Raw genomic sequence first — 19076 nt, 5'->3', positions numbered from 1 at the left:
GGAGAAAGATCCGAGTGGTGGATGCGGCAGAACAGCTCCCTTTCGCCCTCGTGAGAAGGCAGGAAGGCAGCCATGCGGTGATGCGACGCCAAAAATGCCCAAGTTCTGCAGTCCTCTATGTACTAAGGTGTTATCGGTCAATTAGTGATTTCCATATGTGCGAGGGAGCAACACTGCATCCCATACGGGGGGAACAATGCGGGCCAGGGTTATGGCACCTCCTCGAAGCCCACGGGAAGGGAGTCTTCACGACATTTACGCGATCCACCTACCCTGCCCGCCTCCACTGTGCTGGATTAGCGGCAGCCGCGTGAGCAGCCACCGCCACCGCCCGGACGAGGCCACGTTAGAGTGGCGTTTGGCCATGGTCCTTGTGCGGCTGGCAGCGGGCACACTCACCCGTGCATTGGGGCGGGTAGGTCGGGTACCACTTGCCTGACTTGCACGTGCGCGTGACCGGGCCTCCCAGCAGGGATCTGCGCCGTGAGAATCAGAATGTTTGCTTACACTGGGGGAGTTGGGCCACAGAGACAAAGATCCTCCCCACCCAGCCCCCCACAGTACACACACAGTACACACACACAGTACACACAGTACACACACAGTACACACACAGTACACACAGTACCCACAGTACACACAGCACACAGTACACACACAGCACACACACAGTATACACACAGTACACACACAGTAGACACACAGTACAGACAGTACACACACACAGTACACACAGTACCCACAGTATACACAGCACACAGTACACACACAGCACACACAGTACACACACAGTATACACACAGTACACACACAGTACACACACACAGTACCCACACAGTACACATACAGTACCCACACAGTACACACAGTACATACAGTACCCACAAACAGTACACACACAGTACACACACACAGTACACACAGTACCCACACACAGTACACACACACAGTACACACACAGTACACACACAGTACACACACACAGTACACACACAGTACACACAGTACACACTACCCACACACAGTACCCACACACAGTACACACACAGTACACACACACAGTACACACACAGTACACACACAGTACACACAGTACCGACACAGTACACACACAGTACACACACAGCACACAGTATACACACAGTACACAGAGTACACACACAGCACACAGTACACACACAGTACACACAGTACACACACACACAGTACACACACAGTACACACAGTATACACAGTACAAACAGTATACACACACAGTACACAGAGTACACACACAGTACACACACAGTACACACAGTATACACACAGTACAAACCGTACACACACACAGTACACACACACAATACACACACACAGTACACACACAGCACACAGTACACACACACAGTACACACACGGTACACACAGTACACACAGTACCCACACACAGTGCACACAGCATACACACAGTACACACACAGTACACACAGAGTACCCACACACAGTACACACACAGCACACACAGTATACACACAGTACACACACAGTACACACAGTACACACACAGTACACACACAGCACACACAGTACACACAGTACACACACACAGTACACACACAGTACACACAGTACGCACACACAGTACACACAGCACACACACAGTACACACACAGCACACACAGTACACACAGTACATAGTACACACACAGCACACACAGTACACACAGTACACACACAGCACACAGTACACATACACAGTACACACACAGTACGCACACACAGTACCCACACAGTACACATACAGTATCCACACAGTACACACAGTACATACAGTACCCACAAACAGTACACACACAGTACACACACACAGTACACACAGTACCCACACACAGTACACACACACAGTACACACACAGTACACACACAGTACACACAGTACACACACACAGTACACACACAGTACACACAGTACACACTACCCACACACAGTACCCACACACAGTACACACACAGTACACACACACAGTACACACACAGTACACACACAGTACACACAGTACCGACACAGTACACACACAGCACACAGTATACACACAGTACACAGAGTACACACACAGCACACAGTACACACACAGTACACACAGTACACACACACACAGTACACACACAGTACACACAGTATACACAGTACAAACAGTATACACACACAGTACACAGAGTACACACACAGTACACACACAGTACACACAGTATACACACAGTACAAACCGTACACACACACAGTACACACACACAATACACACACACAGTACACACACAGCACACAGTACACACACACAGTACACACACGGTACACACAGTACACACAGTACCCACACACAGTGCACACAGCATACACACAGTACACACACAGTACACACAGAGTACCCACACACAGTACACACACAGCACACACAGTATACACACAGTACACACACAGTACACATAGTACACACACAGTACACACACAGCACACACAGTACACACAGTACACACACACAGTACACACACAGTACACACAGTACGCACACACAGTACACACAGCACACACACAGTACACACACAGCACACACAGTACACACAGTACATAGTACACACACAGCACACACAGTACACACAGTACACACACAGCACACAGTACACATACACAGTACACACACAGTACACACAGTACCACACACAGTAAACACAGCATACACACAGTACACACACAGCACACACACAGTACACACACACACAGTACACACACAGCACACAGTACACACACAGTACACACACACAGTACACACACAGTACACACACAGTACACACACACAGTACATACACAGTACACACACACAGTACACACACACAATACACACACAGTACACACACACAGTACACACACAGTACACACACAGTACACACAGTACCCACACACACTCACACACAGTACACAGAGTACACACACAGCACACACACAGTACACACACACAGTACACACACAGTACACACAGTACCCACACACATTACAAACAGCATACACACAGTATATACACAGCACACGGTACACACAGTACACACAGTACACACACACAGTACACACACAGTACACACAGTACCCACACACAGTACACACAGCATACACACAGTACACACACAGCACACACAGTACACACAGTACCCACACACAGTACACACGCACAGTACATACACAGCACACACAGTATACACACAGTACACAGAGTACACACACAGCACACAGTACACACAAAGTACACACACAGTACACACAGTACCCACACACAGTATACACACACAGCACACACAGTATACACACAGTATACACACAGTACACACACAGTATACACACAGTACACACACAGCACACACACAGTACACACACAGTACTCACACACAGTACACACACACAGTACACACACACAGTACACACACACAATACACACACAGTACATACACAGCACACATAGTACACACACACAGTACAAACACAGTACACACAGTACACACAGTACCCACACACAGTGCACACAGCATACACACAGTACACACACAATACACACAGAGTACCCACACACAGTACACACACACAGCACACACAGTATACACACAGTACACACACAGTAAAAACAGTACACACACAGTACACAGTACACACACAGCACACACAGTACACACAGTACACACACACAGTACACACACAGTACACACAGTACCCACACACAGTACACACAGCATACACACAGTACACACAGAGCACACACAGTACACACACAGTACATAGTACACACACAGCACACACAGTACACACAGTACACACACAGCACACAGTACACACACAGTACACACACAGTACACACAGTAGACACAGTACACACAGTACTCACACACAGTACACACAGCATACACACAGTACACACACAGCACACGCACAGTACACACACACAGTACACACACAGCACACAGTACACACATTACACACACAGTACACACACAGTACACACACAGCACACAGTACACACACAGTACACACACAGTACACACACACAGAGTACACGCACAGTACACACACACAGTACACACACAGTACACACACAGTACACACAGAACCCACACACAGTACACACACACAGTACACAGAGTACACACACACAGTACACACACAGTACCCACACACAGTACACACAGCATACACACAGTATATACACAGCACACAGTACACACACACAGTACACACAGTACACACACAGTACACACACAGTACACACAGTACCCACACACAGTACACACAGCATACACACAGTACACACACAGCACACACAGTATACACAGTACCCACACACAGTACACACACACAGTACACACACAGCACACACAGTATACACACAGTACACAGAGTACACACACAGCGCACAGTACACACAGTACACACACAGTACACACAGTACACACACAGCACACACAGTATACACACAGTACACACAGTATACACACAGTACACACAGTACACACACAGCACACAGTACACACAGTATACACACAGTACACACAGTACACACACAGTACTCACACACAGTACACACACACACAGTACCCACACACAGTACACACACACACAGTACCCACACACACAGTACACACACACACAGTATACACACAGTACACACACACACACAGTATACACACAGTACACACACACAGTACACACACACAGTACACACACAGCACACAGTACACACACAGTACACACACACAGTACACACAGTACACACACAGTATACACACAGTACACACACAGTACACACAGTACCCACACACAGTACCCACACACAGTACACACACAGTACACACAGTACCCACACACAGTGCACACACAGTACACACACAGTACACACAGCACACACAGTACACACAGTACACACACACACAGTACACACACAGTACACACAGTACCCACACACAGTACACACACACAGTACACACAGTAACCACACACAGTACACACACAGTACACACACACAGTACACACACAGTACCCACACACGGTACACACACAGTACACACACACAGTATACACAGTACACAGAGTACACACACAGCACACAGTACACACACAGTACACACAGTACACACACAGTACACACAGTAACCACACACAGTACACACACAATACCCACACACAGTATACACACAGTACACACATAGCACACACAGTACACACACACAGTACACACACATCACACACAGTACCCACACACAGTACACACACACAGTACACACACACAGTACACACACAGTACACACAGTATACACACAGCATACAGTACACACAGTATACACACAGCACACAGTACACACACAGCACATAGTACAAACACAGTACACACACAGTACACAGCACACAGTACACACACAGTACAAACACAGTACACATAGTACACACACACACACAGTACACACACACAGTACACACAGTACACACACAGTACACACACACAGTACACACGCACACACAGTACCCACACACAGTACACACACAGTACACACACACAGTACACACAGTACACACACAGTACACACACACAGTACACACAGCACACACATAGCACACACACAGCACACACAGTACACACAGTACACACACACAGTACACACACAGTACACACACACAGTACACACACAGTACACACACACATACACAGTACACACACAGTACACACAGTACACCCACACAGTACACACATACAGTACACACACAGTATACACACAGCACACACACAGTACACACAGTACACACACACAGTGCACACAGTACACACAGTACACACAGTACACACACACAGTACACACACACAGTATACACACAGCACACACACAGTACACACAGTACACACACAGTGCACACAGTACACACAGTACAAACACACAGTACACACACACAGTATACACACAGTACACACACACAGTACACACAGTACACACACACAGTGCACACAGTACACACACACAGTACACACAGTACACACACACAGTACACACACAGTACACACATAGTACACACACAGCACACAGTACACAGACAGTACACACACAGTACTCACACACAGTACACACACAGTACACACACACAGTACACACACAGTACACACAGTACACACACAGTACACACACACACAGTGCACACAGCACACACACAGCACACACAGTACACACAGTACACACACACAGTACACACACACACAGTACACACACACAGTACACACACAGTACACACACACAGTACACACACACACACAGTACACACACAGTACACACACACAGTACACACACACACAGTACACACACAGTACACACACACAGTACACACACAGTACACACACACAGTACACACACACACAGTACACACACAGTACACACACACACACAGTACACACACACAGTACACACACACAGTACACACAGTACACACACACAGTACACACACACACAGTACACACACACAGTACACACACACACAGTACACACACACAGTACACACACACACAGTGCACACACAGTACACACACACAGTACACACACACAGTACACACACACAGTACACACACACACAGTACACACACACACAGTACACACACAGTACACACACACAGTACACATACACACAGTACACACACACAGTACACACACACACAGTACACACACACACAGTACACACACACACAGTACACACACACAGTACACACACACACAGTACACACACAGTACACACACACAGTACACACACAGTACACACACACAGTACACACACACACAGTACACACACACACACAGTACACACACACAGTACACACACACAGTACACACACACACAGTACACACACACAGTACACACACACACACAGTACACACACACAGTACACACACACAGTACACACACACACAGTACACACACACAGTACACACACACACAGTACACACACACAGTACACACACACAGTGCACACACACAGTACACACACACAATGCACATCGCGTCATGCAGCACCGAGGGCGATCGCCCGTGCTGACAAGCTGAAGACTTTATAATGTTGTTGTTGTAAATCATTATTACAATGCTGCTCATTTATACGTCAATTCACGAGACGCCTTGTCAAGTCTAAAGAAGATGTTTTACTTTTCCAGGGAGTTTTTGTAGCTGAGAAAGTTTGGTCAATTCCATGAATTGGTCATCCTATTCCTGCAAAAAGCAATTGCACTCTGAGACCTTCAGTTTCACTATGGGCACAATACATCATCATTATTATTATCATTATTAATTGTGGTATCTCTGTTACTTCTCTATTTGACATTCAAACATTTTTTTTTTAACTACGATGGCGATGTGTTCAGAAGCTAAATGCCAAAGTCGATGTGTGCTCCTGCTGGCCACGACGAGGGGGCTTCAGAAGAGAGAGAGAGACAGCTCGTTGTCGTTCCGATCTTCCTCCTCCTCCTCCCGCTGAAGCCTTTGCAGAACCACCGTGGGTTTACTGCACGAGTCCCAATGTTTGTCTGAGTCGCGTGGCCACAATCGCACTCCCGTGGCTCGTCTTAAAGCCTCCGCTCGTAGAGGAGGTGTCCCGTCGACCATTCTGCACGCGGGCGACGGTTCCAACACCGGCGGCTTCAAGGAATGTCAAAAGCCACGAGGTGCGACGTGCTGGTCGCGAACTCGGAGTTACTTAATCTCACGTCGGCGCCCATCCACCCTCTCGTCCTCCGGCGCTATTCCGTGCCTGGGTGAGATGCTAGGGAGGGCGGTGGCAGTGCAGGTGAGAGGCAGAGGCCCTGCTCATTTGTCTCGGATACAAACACTGGCACCGTCATTCAGGTATAATGGACGTTGGTGAACTTGAATACAGACACGATCTAAATTTCGATTTAAAGCTTTCGTGACTGCAAGGATTCATCTTTGGTTCTTTCGGTAAAGTCACGTGGAATGAGAATGAAATAATAAATTAATAAAATAACACAATAAAATTCTCACGACGTTTCGGCCACTTGTGTTGTGGCCGAAACGTCGTGAGAATTTTATTGTGTTATTTTATTTTATTATTTTATTCTCATTCTACGTAACTTTACCGAAAGAACCAAAGAAGACACGATCTATTTTACACGATTCGTAGCTTTGGGCCCCGCATTGTAACCGAGTCAATCCAACGGGGAGCCCAGCTTGTCCTACGGAAGACTCGTACCGATGATGCAAGGCCCATCACAGATGCACAACGCGATCGTTGCATGAATTCCACTCACCCAAGCTGACACGAGTACGCGACGGTGGTGTTGTTTACCCAGCTCCAGCTCCCGTGCACGATGTCTGCCGGTTTGTGGCATGCGATGCTCGCAACTGTCGATGAGAGCACGAGGAACGGGAACCCGTGGACCCTTCTTAGTTCTGAAGCCGAACGACATTTGGGTAAACATTTGTCCTTTCCACATATATATAGAGAAAAAAAAAAGTCCAACCAGTGGATAGAGAGAGCGTAACTGGGGACCGTACGGTGTGCGTGCTGTGCGTGCGATTCTTTTTTTTTTTTCTCCCACTGCCCCACATTCGCACCTACTGTGCTGAGAGGCGCGCCGGTTGCCACCAGCGCGCACCACGCCACGATGCTCCTCACGGCGCGTGCCGACATCCTTCCTAGGGAGACGCACCAGCGGACGCGCGACGCTTCAGGACGCTTATCAAGACCGTGTAGCACTTCGCCGAGATGCACAAACCGCGCGTCGCGTCTCGTTTTCTTAATCTTAAACCGCGCTTATTCAAGATTTGAAGTTTTCGTGATTGCAAAGATCCATGTCCTTTGGTTCTTTCGGTAAAGTCACGCAGATGAAGAATTTAAAAAAAACAATGGTGAAAATAATAAAATGAAAATAACTAAAGTCAATCAAATTCAATCACGACGTTTCGGGCGCTGCACGAGTGGATGCTTGTGTTGCGCCCGAAACGTCGTGATTTAATTGAGTTATTTTCATGTTTTTTTTCATCTACGTGACTTTACCGAAAGAACCAAAGAGCATTAAACCGCGTTTGCTCTCCGTTTGTTTGCATGATTTATCCTGCGAGTTACCGTTTTGGGTGCGTTTGGCTCCTGTACTCCGCTTTCTTTACTGTGGCGGTGGCGCCCGCCCGCGACGCTGCGCTCTGGGCGCTAGGGTTGGTGGATCACACAAGAGAGTTGTGAAATTCCCGCACCTGCAACCGGGCGGATAGCGCGAGGTGGCCCCGGGGGGTTGGCAGCACGGGCAAGCGTGCTCGCGATTTCGAAGGTTGCGAGTTCAAACCCTGGTCGAGGGTTGGAACTTAGCCCCATCATCCCTCTGCGGCGGATAAAGTGTCGAATTTCCACCACCTGCTGAGGATGGCGCAGCGGAGGTGAGCACCACTTTGATGCGCATTTGAACAGCGACACCTTGACACGGCCCGTGGGCCCTCCTGCAAGGAGCGACATGGGCCCCGTATCCAATATCCACCCCGCCCGTAATAGCCGGCGCCTGAGCCCCTACGAACGATTGGGCCTTGGATAGCCACCGGGCGCCTGATTGCAGCAACAACTGCACTCGTTTAATCACGGGCACGCCACAACAACAGAAGAATGTCACCGTCGTACGCTCTATGTGCAAGTTTAAAAATGAAGGGTGAAGCCAGAAGTACGATCAGCATGCGACAACTGAGGATGCAGTTTACATTCTGGTCAACCGCAGCGCAACGCCAACTCTTGATAGATCGATAAATAAAGTTGCCTCCCTCTCGTTCCACTGTGAGCCACTGTGCGAGATGTTTTCATTACCCTGCAGAAGTCAAAATGTGTTTCTCCCCACCGGCTGGAATCAAAGTGGCAGCAGACGAGCAACGTGGTATGGATCCCGATGGAGGGAAAACCGACTGTGAGGGTTACTAATAAAAAAAAATAGAAGCACGTTAATCGTTAGCTAAGGCCCTCTGTAAATCCATTGCTGGACGAAGGCCTCACCACGCTGTGGCGGCCACGAGGGTTTGATAGACCGTACTTGGGACCACACCGCTGAGTGCACGTTGCTCACTACACGACGCCTTGCGTGGCTGCGATGCCGTTACACGGGAAGCACGTGAATGAAAGCACACGGGAGTAGTCGACTCTTACCAGCGCGTTCACCAGTCTGCGGCGGTGCCCTGCGTTTGCCAGACTCTTTAACAACTGTTTCAGATCTTTACACTCCCTCCCACATACCCCCCCACCCCTCCCCACCCCCGATGGCATTATCTCGATCAAACAAACGAACGAGCAGCGATAACGATTCTCTCGGTGGTTTCCCAGAAGGCAGGCAGCTTGATAGCAAATGACAGTAAAATACACACTGTGCCTCGTCTGCTCTGCAATGGAAATATGATGGCGTGAATGCATCGGGTTTGTCAAAAAATGTAACGGGACAAAAACAATACTTGCCGGTGATATTCTGTATGCGTGGTAGCGGTCATTCTTTGGTTCTATTCGGTAAAGTCACGTAGGTAAATAATAAAACAACAATAATCACGAGCCTGTCTGGAGGACAGCGCTGTCCTCCAGACAGGCTCGTCCCTTCACCTGATGAAGGTCGCTTGTGTTGTGGCCGAAACGTCGTGATTATTGTTGTTTTGTTATTTACCTACGTGACTTTACCGAATAGAACCAAAGAGTATGGATCCTTGCAGTCACAAAAGCTTTAAATCTAGAAGCGGTCATTCTGTTGCAGTACGCGAGTTCTGCGTTTCGGATTGGGATTGTTTTAATATTCGGGGTGACCAAAAGGCCCCTTCACATCATTGCATCGTGTCGGGAAGGCATCTGGGGCAGGATGAGGATGCGTAATGGCGGATTTATTTCTCGGCTGGTGAGGTAGAATCCGCGTAAGGAATTTGAATTGAGAAGGCGAAGTGGGGTGGACCTAATGTCGCATTGCAGATGTTCCGTCGTGGTGCATGGAATCGTTTCACTCCACGGTGTTTCCGGGCTGGGGCTCACAGGTTGGTTCCACCCAATCAGAAGGTTGTACAGGGACTCCTCTACTTACGAGCATTCGACTTACTAACTTTCAGAGATGCGAACAAACCTTTCTGTATGTCTTGTAGGTGCCACGTGAAGAACCAGTGGCATCTGCAGAACGTTAAGAACCGGTGGCATCTACATCTGCAGAATGTGAAAGAATCAGTGACATCTACATCTGCAGAACGTGAAGAACCGGTGGCATCTCCATCTACAGAACGTGAAGAACTGGTGGCATCTACATCTACAGAACGTGCAGAACCAGTGACATCTACATCTGCAGAACATGAAGTACCAGTGGCATCTACATCTGCAGAACGTGAAGAACCAGTGGCATCTCCATCTACAGAACGTGAAGAACCAGTGGCATCTACATCCACAGGAGATAATGCAACTTTTAAAGCCACTCCCCGTGTTTAGTGTGGATGCCCTACAACATGTTTGGAATCTACAGAAGTAAAATTGGACTTACGAACAAACCGACTTACGAACAGACCTCTGGGACTTAACTCGTTCGTAAGTAGAGGAGTCCCTGTATTGCTAAAGCAGTCCCTTGGTATAATTTATACCATAAACAAGGTTTGCAGTGAGCTCAGGCTCGGGTCGGGTATGATTGACAAGGCTATGCAGTATTTGCCTCGCTGAGGTCAGAGTGCTCAAAATCCCCCCAAAGCAAACAAGTCCCTTATCAGGAAAGTTCTGTTTCAAATTCCATGCGCGTTTCAGTAAGTTGACTTGCACTTACTAAATCCCCCTTCAAATACTTTATCTCACGATAATAATAATAATAACATCGATATTCCTCCATCCCGTGACAAAATCTTTGCAATCTCCAAAAAAAAACCACACAAATCGCAACATTGTCGGCATCGCTGCCGATGACCGAAACGCAAACGGGAGTCTGTCCCATGCGGTCGGATCTCAGCAGCCACAGGGGGACGGCGTCTGAGTGGGTGACCGCCAGGGGGCTTGCCACGCGCTGCAGCTGCTGTGGCTGCGAGGTGAACACGTGACACGACAATGGCCGAGTGTGATGTCAGTGGGCGGTCCCGACAGCTTACCGTTTGCCACGTGCCAAACAATCCTCAATGGAATCAAACCGAATATCTAAAAGAGAGGGCTTTTTTGGGGGGGGGGGGTCGGGGGGGGGGTTCATCGCGTAAATATAAATGGAGTGACTCATGCTGCCAGCTTTGGCTGCAAAGTTTGGTCGTACATGTTATGGATATCGTTTATTGTTAAATTTGAATCACAGTTCCTATGGTCACTGTTGAATTGTTTTTATAGCTTTATTTTGGTGATTTTGAAAACGTACGGTTAAGCAATGTTTGTTGAAGTACGGAGTTAGCCTGATAACTTTATATAAATTGTCTTATGGTTGTTATTGCTCGACGTGCATCCCATTGCAATTTTTGCATACAGCGTTGATATACGGTGCTTTTTTTCTGGAAGATTTTACTGGTTTTCCTGGATGTTTCTGTTGCGCGTCGGCACTTTAAGATGTTCTTTGTTCATGTTTTTGTTTGTTGCGGTTGCACCCGAGTCAAGAGCCTCATGGCTAACAGGACTATACCTAATAAATGAAACTGAAATCTCCATTCACCACCCAAGACAGTCAATTAGTAAGGTTTGTCACGTAAACAAAGCGTGGAAATCCGTTACGAATACAGCACACCGGTGTGTTGGAGAGTGAACCGACTACAACATTTACAATTCGAGTGTCATGACGTTTCGCCGGTAATTACAACAACCAGCATCATCAGGCGATAGCCGGAGTTGTGGAGAAATCCTCCTGTTGTTTCGGTCTTAACATCGGCATTTGCAGAATCACAATCGTTATGTTATCCTGGAGGAATCCGATGAGCTATGAAGCTATTTTTTTCATAGATGTCCAGTAGGCCTGGCAAAAGGTCTGAACTACGCAATTACTCCCCAAACCGTTGCGGAATGGCGATGTGAAAACCTGTACCGTGTACGAATGTTGTGATGGCTTGACATGAAGTTGATAAAAAAAAATTATCAGCTGAAGTGAAATACCTAAAACCGAATATTATTACAGCCTCAGGGGGCTCGTGCATTGCATCAACTTAAGACAAAATAAATAGTTGTAGCTGTTGGTAATGGTATAGCTACCGAGTTGATGCCCCAAGAGGAATATTCAATACAATTACAGATTTACTGAAATACACAGCACGTAATAAATACATTTTGCTTAGGTTTGTTGAATTCTCGTCTCTCATCTTCTTGTTGTATTTACCTCCGTGCAGTTTAACGCTCTCTATGTGTTGCGTTGATGTCGCCCTATGTGCTCCCTCGCTATTTGTTTTTTACACCTGATGAAGATCGCTTGTGTTGCGGTCGAAACGTCGTGATTGATTTGTTTTAATATAATTTTATGGTATTTCTACATAGGTGACTTTACCGAAAAAAACAATGAGTACACAGCACCTGTATAAAATATCTAGAAGAGAAATCCACAACAACAATAATAATATAATAAGCACACCGTGCATCAATGTTCCGTGGTACAATTAAACCCTAAAGGTTTAATCTAAAAATGACGTACTGGTGAGAGTGCTTGTGCCAGGCTAGGTGCACTTTGAGACTATCACGTGAAGGCTTGCTGCTGGCAGGAGGTTACGGGACAGACCTAGGTGGCGCCACGGGTTGACTGACTGAGATGACTTACAAGATGCACTACCTCTACGGCTGTGCCAACTTGCTTCGTTTTAGCCGCCCGGCGTTGTTGTGAGCGTCGCTCCTCCGTTGTTGCTCGAGGGCGACTGCCTCCAACTCCTCAGCAGCAGCATCCTTCACGAGCCTCCTCCACAGAGGCCGATCTTGACACCGCTGGTACTCACACACATGCAAACACGTACCAAGACAAAGATCCCCCGTATAGCCTTGAGCAGTGCCGATAGCGAGCAGCACCTATTAAGGCTGGCACAGCACACGAGGGGGTGGGTGGTCAGTTCATAGCGCAGTGCGCTAAGCTACTCCCCATACAACACGTAAACAAAGGGAGAAAGACAACGATCCCCGCATCGCCTTAAAAGACTGTTGGGGCAAGTTCGACAACCTATGAAGGCCGAAACGGCACACCTGGAGGATGAATGATCAGCACCATGCCCGGCCGCATTTGTCTCCCGAGTGGCGATGTTTTTCACACCGCACCAGGTACTCATTTGAGGCTGCGTTGACCGAGGCGAGGCCCAGGACCGGTGTTTTTGGCCTCTTAGCGGGAATCGAACTCGGTTCGCCAGGTTGGTAGCACAGCATGCTAACCATTAAACTGCCACTCCCCACACACACATACTCTCACTTTCACACGAAAAATTTCCCCCTATAGCCTTAACAGACTGTTGGGGCAAGTGCTGTTAGCGAGCACCTATAAAGGCCGGCACGCAACACGAAGGGGGTGGGTGGCCAGCACCACGCCCGACCGCCTTTGTCTCCCCAGTGGCAATGTTTACACACCGCACCAGGTACTCATTTCTGGCTGAGTCGACCTAGGGGAGGCCCACGACCGATTCAAATAATCGTCACCGGTGTTGGCCGTGAGCGGGAATCGAACCCGGGTGGGCCGGGTTCCTTGCGCAGCGTAGCGCTAACCGCTATACCACCGCTCCCCCACACACACACACACAGACAGACACACACACACAGACACACACAAACACACACACAGACACACACACAGACAGACACACACACAGACAACAACAACAACCGCCATTCGCCACTAGGTGACGGTGACGTCACCACGACGCTTGTGCCAGGCTATGTGCACCCTGAGGCCACGTGAAGTGTCGAACGCCCGCTGGCAGGAGGTCACGGGGCAGACCCAGGTGCCACGGGTCGACTGACTGAGATGACTGGCTGATGCACCACCTGTGCCCCCTACTGTGCCAACCCGCTGTGCTTCAGCCACCCGGCGCTCCGCTCGTTGTTGTGAGCGTCGCGCCTTCGCCCTCCGTTGTTGTTGGAGGGCAACTACCTCCAACTGCCCAGTAGCGTCCTTCACGAGCCTCCTCCACAGAGGCCGATCTTGACATCGCTGGTACCAGTCATTGGCAAGTCCACTCAGCTCAACGTCCTCCTGTACCACATCACTCCATCTCTTCTCTAGCCCGTGCCGCGCCCATTTAGCCCCCTCAATCCGGCCGAACAAAAGCTGTTTCGGCATGCGGTGGCTGGGCATGCGGGCTACATGACCCAGGAATCGCAGCCTTGCCCGCCGGAGGAGCTCACCGATGGGACCTTGCCCAGATCTTTCAAGGATTTGTGAGCTCCTCACACAATCCAGTCTGGTTAAACCTAGGATGGATCGTAGGCAGGCCAGCCTAAATGTTTCTAACCGGCGAAGATGTTCCATTAGGGGGGTCCACGTTTCGCAAGCGTAGAGACGGGAGGGAATGACCGTGGCCGAGAAGACCTGAAGCTTAGTGCGGAGCGACAGACCAGGTAGCTTCCACACAGCGTTACGCAACCGATGAAAAGATATTGCCGCTCGACTGATTCGGAGTGAGACCTCTGCTGTTAAACTGGAGCCAGTCATAAGCACACTGCCCAGGTATGGGAAACTCTCCACTCTCTCCACAACTGCCCCATCACCGATTGGGAGTTGTAGGGGTGGAGTGTCCGATGGTACAAAATACCCAGGCAGGTGCTTAGTTTTGGTGGGGCTGATGATAAGGCCCCACCTCTTAGTGGCATGCTCCAGTCTCAGCAGCAGCGTCTCCAACTCCTCCTCTGAATGAGCAGCTACTACCAAATCATCAGCATACATAACTTGGTTGAGCAATAGGGAGCCATCCCTTGACTGCACCCGGGCATCGATCAGCCTCCCATTATATCTGTACCATATGGAGATTCCCCCGGTACAGCTATTGAAGGCTTAACGAACTACGTGGTCAAAATAGATGTTAAATAATGTGGGAGCCAGAGGACATCCCTGTCGCACCCCAAGGTGTACAGGGAATGGCTCTGACTCCCGGACACGTAGTTTTACTCGGGCCTGCTCACCATCATGAAGGTCCTTAATGATCGTGAGCAAAGGGTCAGGTACTCCAAAAGCACGAAGAACAACCCAGAGCCCAGGCCTACTGATGGTATCATAGGCCTTGACCAGGTCAATAAAGCAGAGATGTAGGTCTTGTTGGAATTCCCTACACCTCTGCTGTAGCAGACGGACAGAAAATATGGCATCCGTGCAGGACCGCCCTTTCCTGAAACCGCGTTGGGGCTCCGCAAGCCTCTCCTCAGCGTGCCTGGCAAGGCGATGTTGAATAATCCTTGCCAGGACCTTTCCCGGCACACTGAGGAGTGAGATGCCCCTGTAGTTGTTACAGTCTGTGCGGTCCCCCTTCTTAAAAAGGGGGACAACCAGGGCATCCTTCCAATCCTGCGGAACCCGTCCAGTGGTCCAGACTGTTGTTATGATGTCATATAGGGCAGTCTGTGCACAAACGCCACCCTCCCTCAGCAATTCGCTTGGGAGATCATCTCTGCCCGCTGCCTTTCCTGGTCTCAGACTCCGGATCGCCTTCAGTATTTCCTCAACAGATGGCACCTCAGCCAGCCACTCACAGGGGGTGACTTCTTCCAATATTTGAGGTACCGCAGCCTCATCAGGGTCATCCTCACTTTGTGCCACGATGTTTTCCTGGCTGAGGGATTGTCCCTCCCCCAGGACCTCAAAGAAATGCTCAGCTAATCTGCAAACCTGTTCTTGGGGGTCGGAGATTGGATCACCGTTTTTTCCCCTAATGATAGTAATAAGTGTGGCGCTGCAGATATCTTTTTTGATGGAGTTAAATAGAGATTTGTGATCACGGGCCACTGAGGTAGACTCCATCTCCTCAGCAACCCGCGACCACCACCCATCCTTGCAGCGCCTCACGGCTCTCCGAACCTCCGAGCGAAGGCTGCGGTAAGCCTCCTCATTCTCTGACGTGGGAATCTGAAGCCGATGACAGTGGGCCTGTCGCTTTTCTCAACCATCCTGAACACCTTCTCTGTCAGCCAGGGTCTTTGGGGAGGTCTGGACCGCGTACCCAAAGCAGCCATTGCAGCTGCATGAATCACAGTCCTAAACCTCGCCCATTTACCCTCGATATCTGGAGGAGTCGGGGACGATGCCAATCCCAGCCGCAAGCGATGATGAAATTCTCGCTTGCAACTTTCATCAGATAACTGAGACCAAGCCACTTTAGGTTGGAATGGGGTCCTGGGTGTACACCCACCACCGGAGTGGAAGAATGGCAGGCGCATCTTACAGATGACTAGTCGATGGTCAGAGGGCAGATCAGCTCCACAGTAGGTCCTGGTGTCAAGGACATGGGCTCGCATCCGCTGGTCCGTCACTATGTAGTCCAGGAGATGTTCTTGCTTGGACCCGGCATGCATCCATGATGTTGTGTGGATGCGCCGATGCCGGAACAGCGTGTTGGCAATTACAAGTCCATGGGCTGCACAAAAATCTAGCAGCCTCCTACCGTTGTTATTGAGCTAATCTGGCCCATGCCCTCCAATACCTTTAGACCAGGTGCCAGCATCATGACCAACTCGGGCATTGAAGTCACCCAACATGATGACTGTATCCCGAGGGGCCACTTTAGCCAGCACCTGTGACAGGAGGTCATAGAAGGCATCTGACTCATCGGCTTTGCCTGCATCCCTCCACGGATGTTCATCTTCGGTGGGGGCATAAGTAACCACAACCACCATTCCTCGCCTCCGGTTGATGGGAAGGCGAGCCCAAAGTAGCCTGGGGCTTACAGCTTCCCACACCTCACCGCCACGCTCCCACGCCCCCTTCATTCTTTTGTTCAAAAGAAGAGCCACACCCTGTTGGTTGGCAGTCTGCTGCCCCGAGTAGAGAACTGTCCACCCCTCATGGTGGCAGGAGCCAGAGCCGGTCCACCGGACCTCCTGAATGCCACAGAGATCCAGGCGGTACCGGTCCAGCTCCCGACAGAAGAGTGGCAGCCTCTCCTCCGCAGTGAGCGTTCGAACATTCCACGTGGCCACCCGTAGTGGCTATTCGTTGTTTCTGGAGGAGCCCCGAGGGTAGATATTCAATCTCCTGGCTCCGCCAATTGGGGTTTGGCCAGGAGACGTCATAGACGCCTGCCCCCCCGGGGCCTCCGGCACAAGCCTATTAGTTACATATTTCAGTTTAACTCGTGGTTTCGTGGTAATTAAATGAAGGTGGAGGGGTTACCAGCCCCTCGCACCCGTCCAGAGCCCCCGTTTAGCCCCTGTGGTGGACACATTTGCCATGAGGGAAGGAGCCAATCAAAATTGGATCTCCCCCCACAGCACTGTCCACGACAGAGTTGCCCGTCCGGCACCGCGAGGAGGTAGGGAGTTGTTTTGCCGGACATACACACAGACACACACACAGACAGACACACACACAGACACACACAGACAGGCACACACAGACACACACACAGACACACACACACAGACACACACACACACACAGACACACACACAGACACACACACAGACACACACAGACAGGCACACACACACAGACACACACAGACAGGCACACACACAGACACACACAGACAGGCACACACACAGACACACACAGACAGGCACACACACTGACACACATACACAGACAGGCACAGGCAGACACACACACAGACAGACACACACAGATATACACATACACAGACAAAGACAAAGATCCCCCGTATAGCCTTAACAGACTCTAGGGGCAAGTGCCGTTAGCGAGCAACTATGAAGGCCGGAACGGTACACGAGGGGGTGGGTGGCCAGCACCATGCCCGACCGCCTTTGTCTCCCTAGTGACGATGTTTACACACCGCACCAGGTACTCATTTGAGGCTGAGTCGACCTAGGGTAGGCCTGGGACCGGTTCAGATAATCGTCACTGGTGTTGACCGTGTGCTGGAATCGAACCCGGGTCGCCAGGTTCATAGCGCAGCGCGCTAACTGCTACACACACAGACACACACACACAAACACACACACAGA

At 49.6% G+C, this 19076-nt stretch overlaps 1 protein-coding gene across 1 annotated transcript in view; it reads right to left on the bottom strand.

The window, feature by feature from the left end:
• LOC116952766 (sushi, von Willebrand factor type A, EGF and pentraxin domain-containing protein 1-like) overlaps window positions 1–10248 on the bottom strand; it is a 40502-nt gene extending 30254 nt beyond the window's left edge. The window contains exons 1-4 of the mRNA XM_032972391.2: window positions 10182–10248; window positions 8618–8698; window positions 8311–8404; window positions 400–476 (exon numbers count right to left, since the gene is read on the bottom strand). Coding sequence (XP_032828282.2) covers window positions 400–476; window positions 8311–8404; window positions 8618–8693 — 247 coding nt within the window. The 5' untranslated portion in view covers window positions 8694–8698; window positions 10182–10248. The remainder of the gene's footprint in view (window positions 1–399; window positions 477–8310; window positions 8405–8617; window positions 8699–10181) is intronic.
• Window positions 10249–19076: the final 8828 nt, after the last annotated feature.

The sequence above is a fragment of the Petromyzon marinus genome, chromosome 48 (genome assembly GCF_048934315.1).
Source record: "Petromyzon marinus isolate PM22_M1 ecotype Great Lakes invasive population chromosome 48, UKy_Petmar_22M1.pri1.0, whole genome shotgun sequence".
Classification (NCBI taxonomy): domain Eukaryota; kingdom Metazoa; phylum Chordata; class Hyperoartia; order Petromyzontiformes; family Petromyzontidae; genus Petromyzon; species Petromyzon marinus.
The sequence above is the reverse complement of the archived record's forward strand: the minus strand, read 5'-3'. Positions and strand labels throughout refer to the sequence as shown.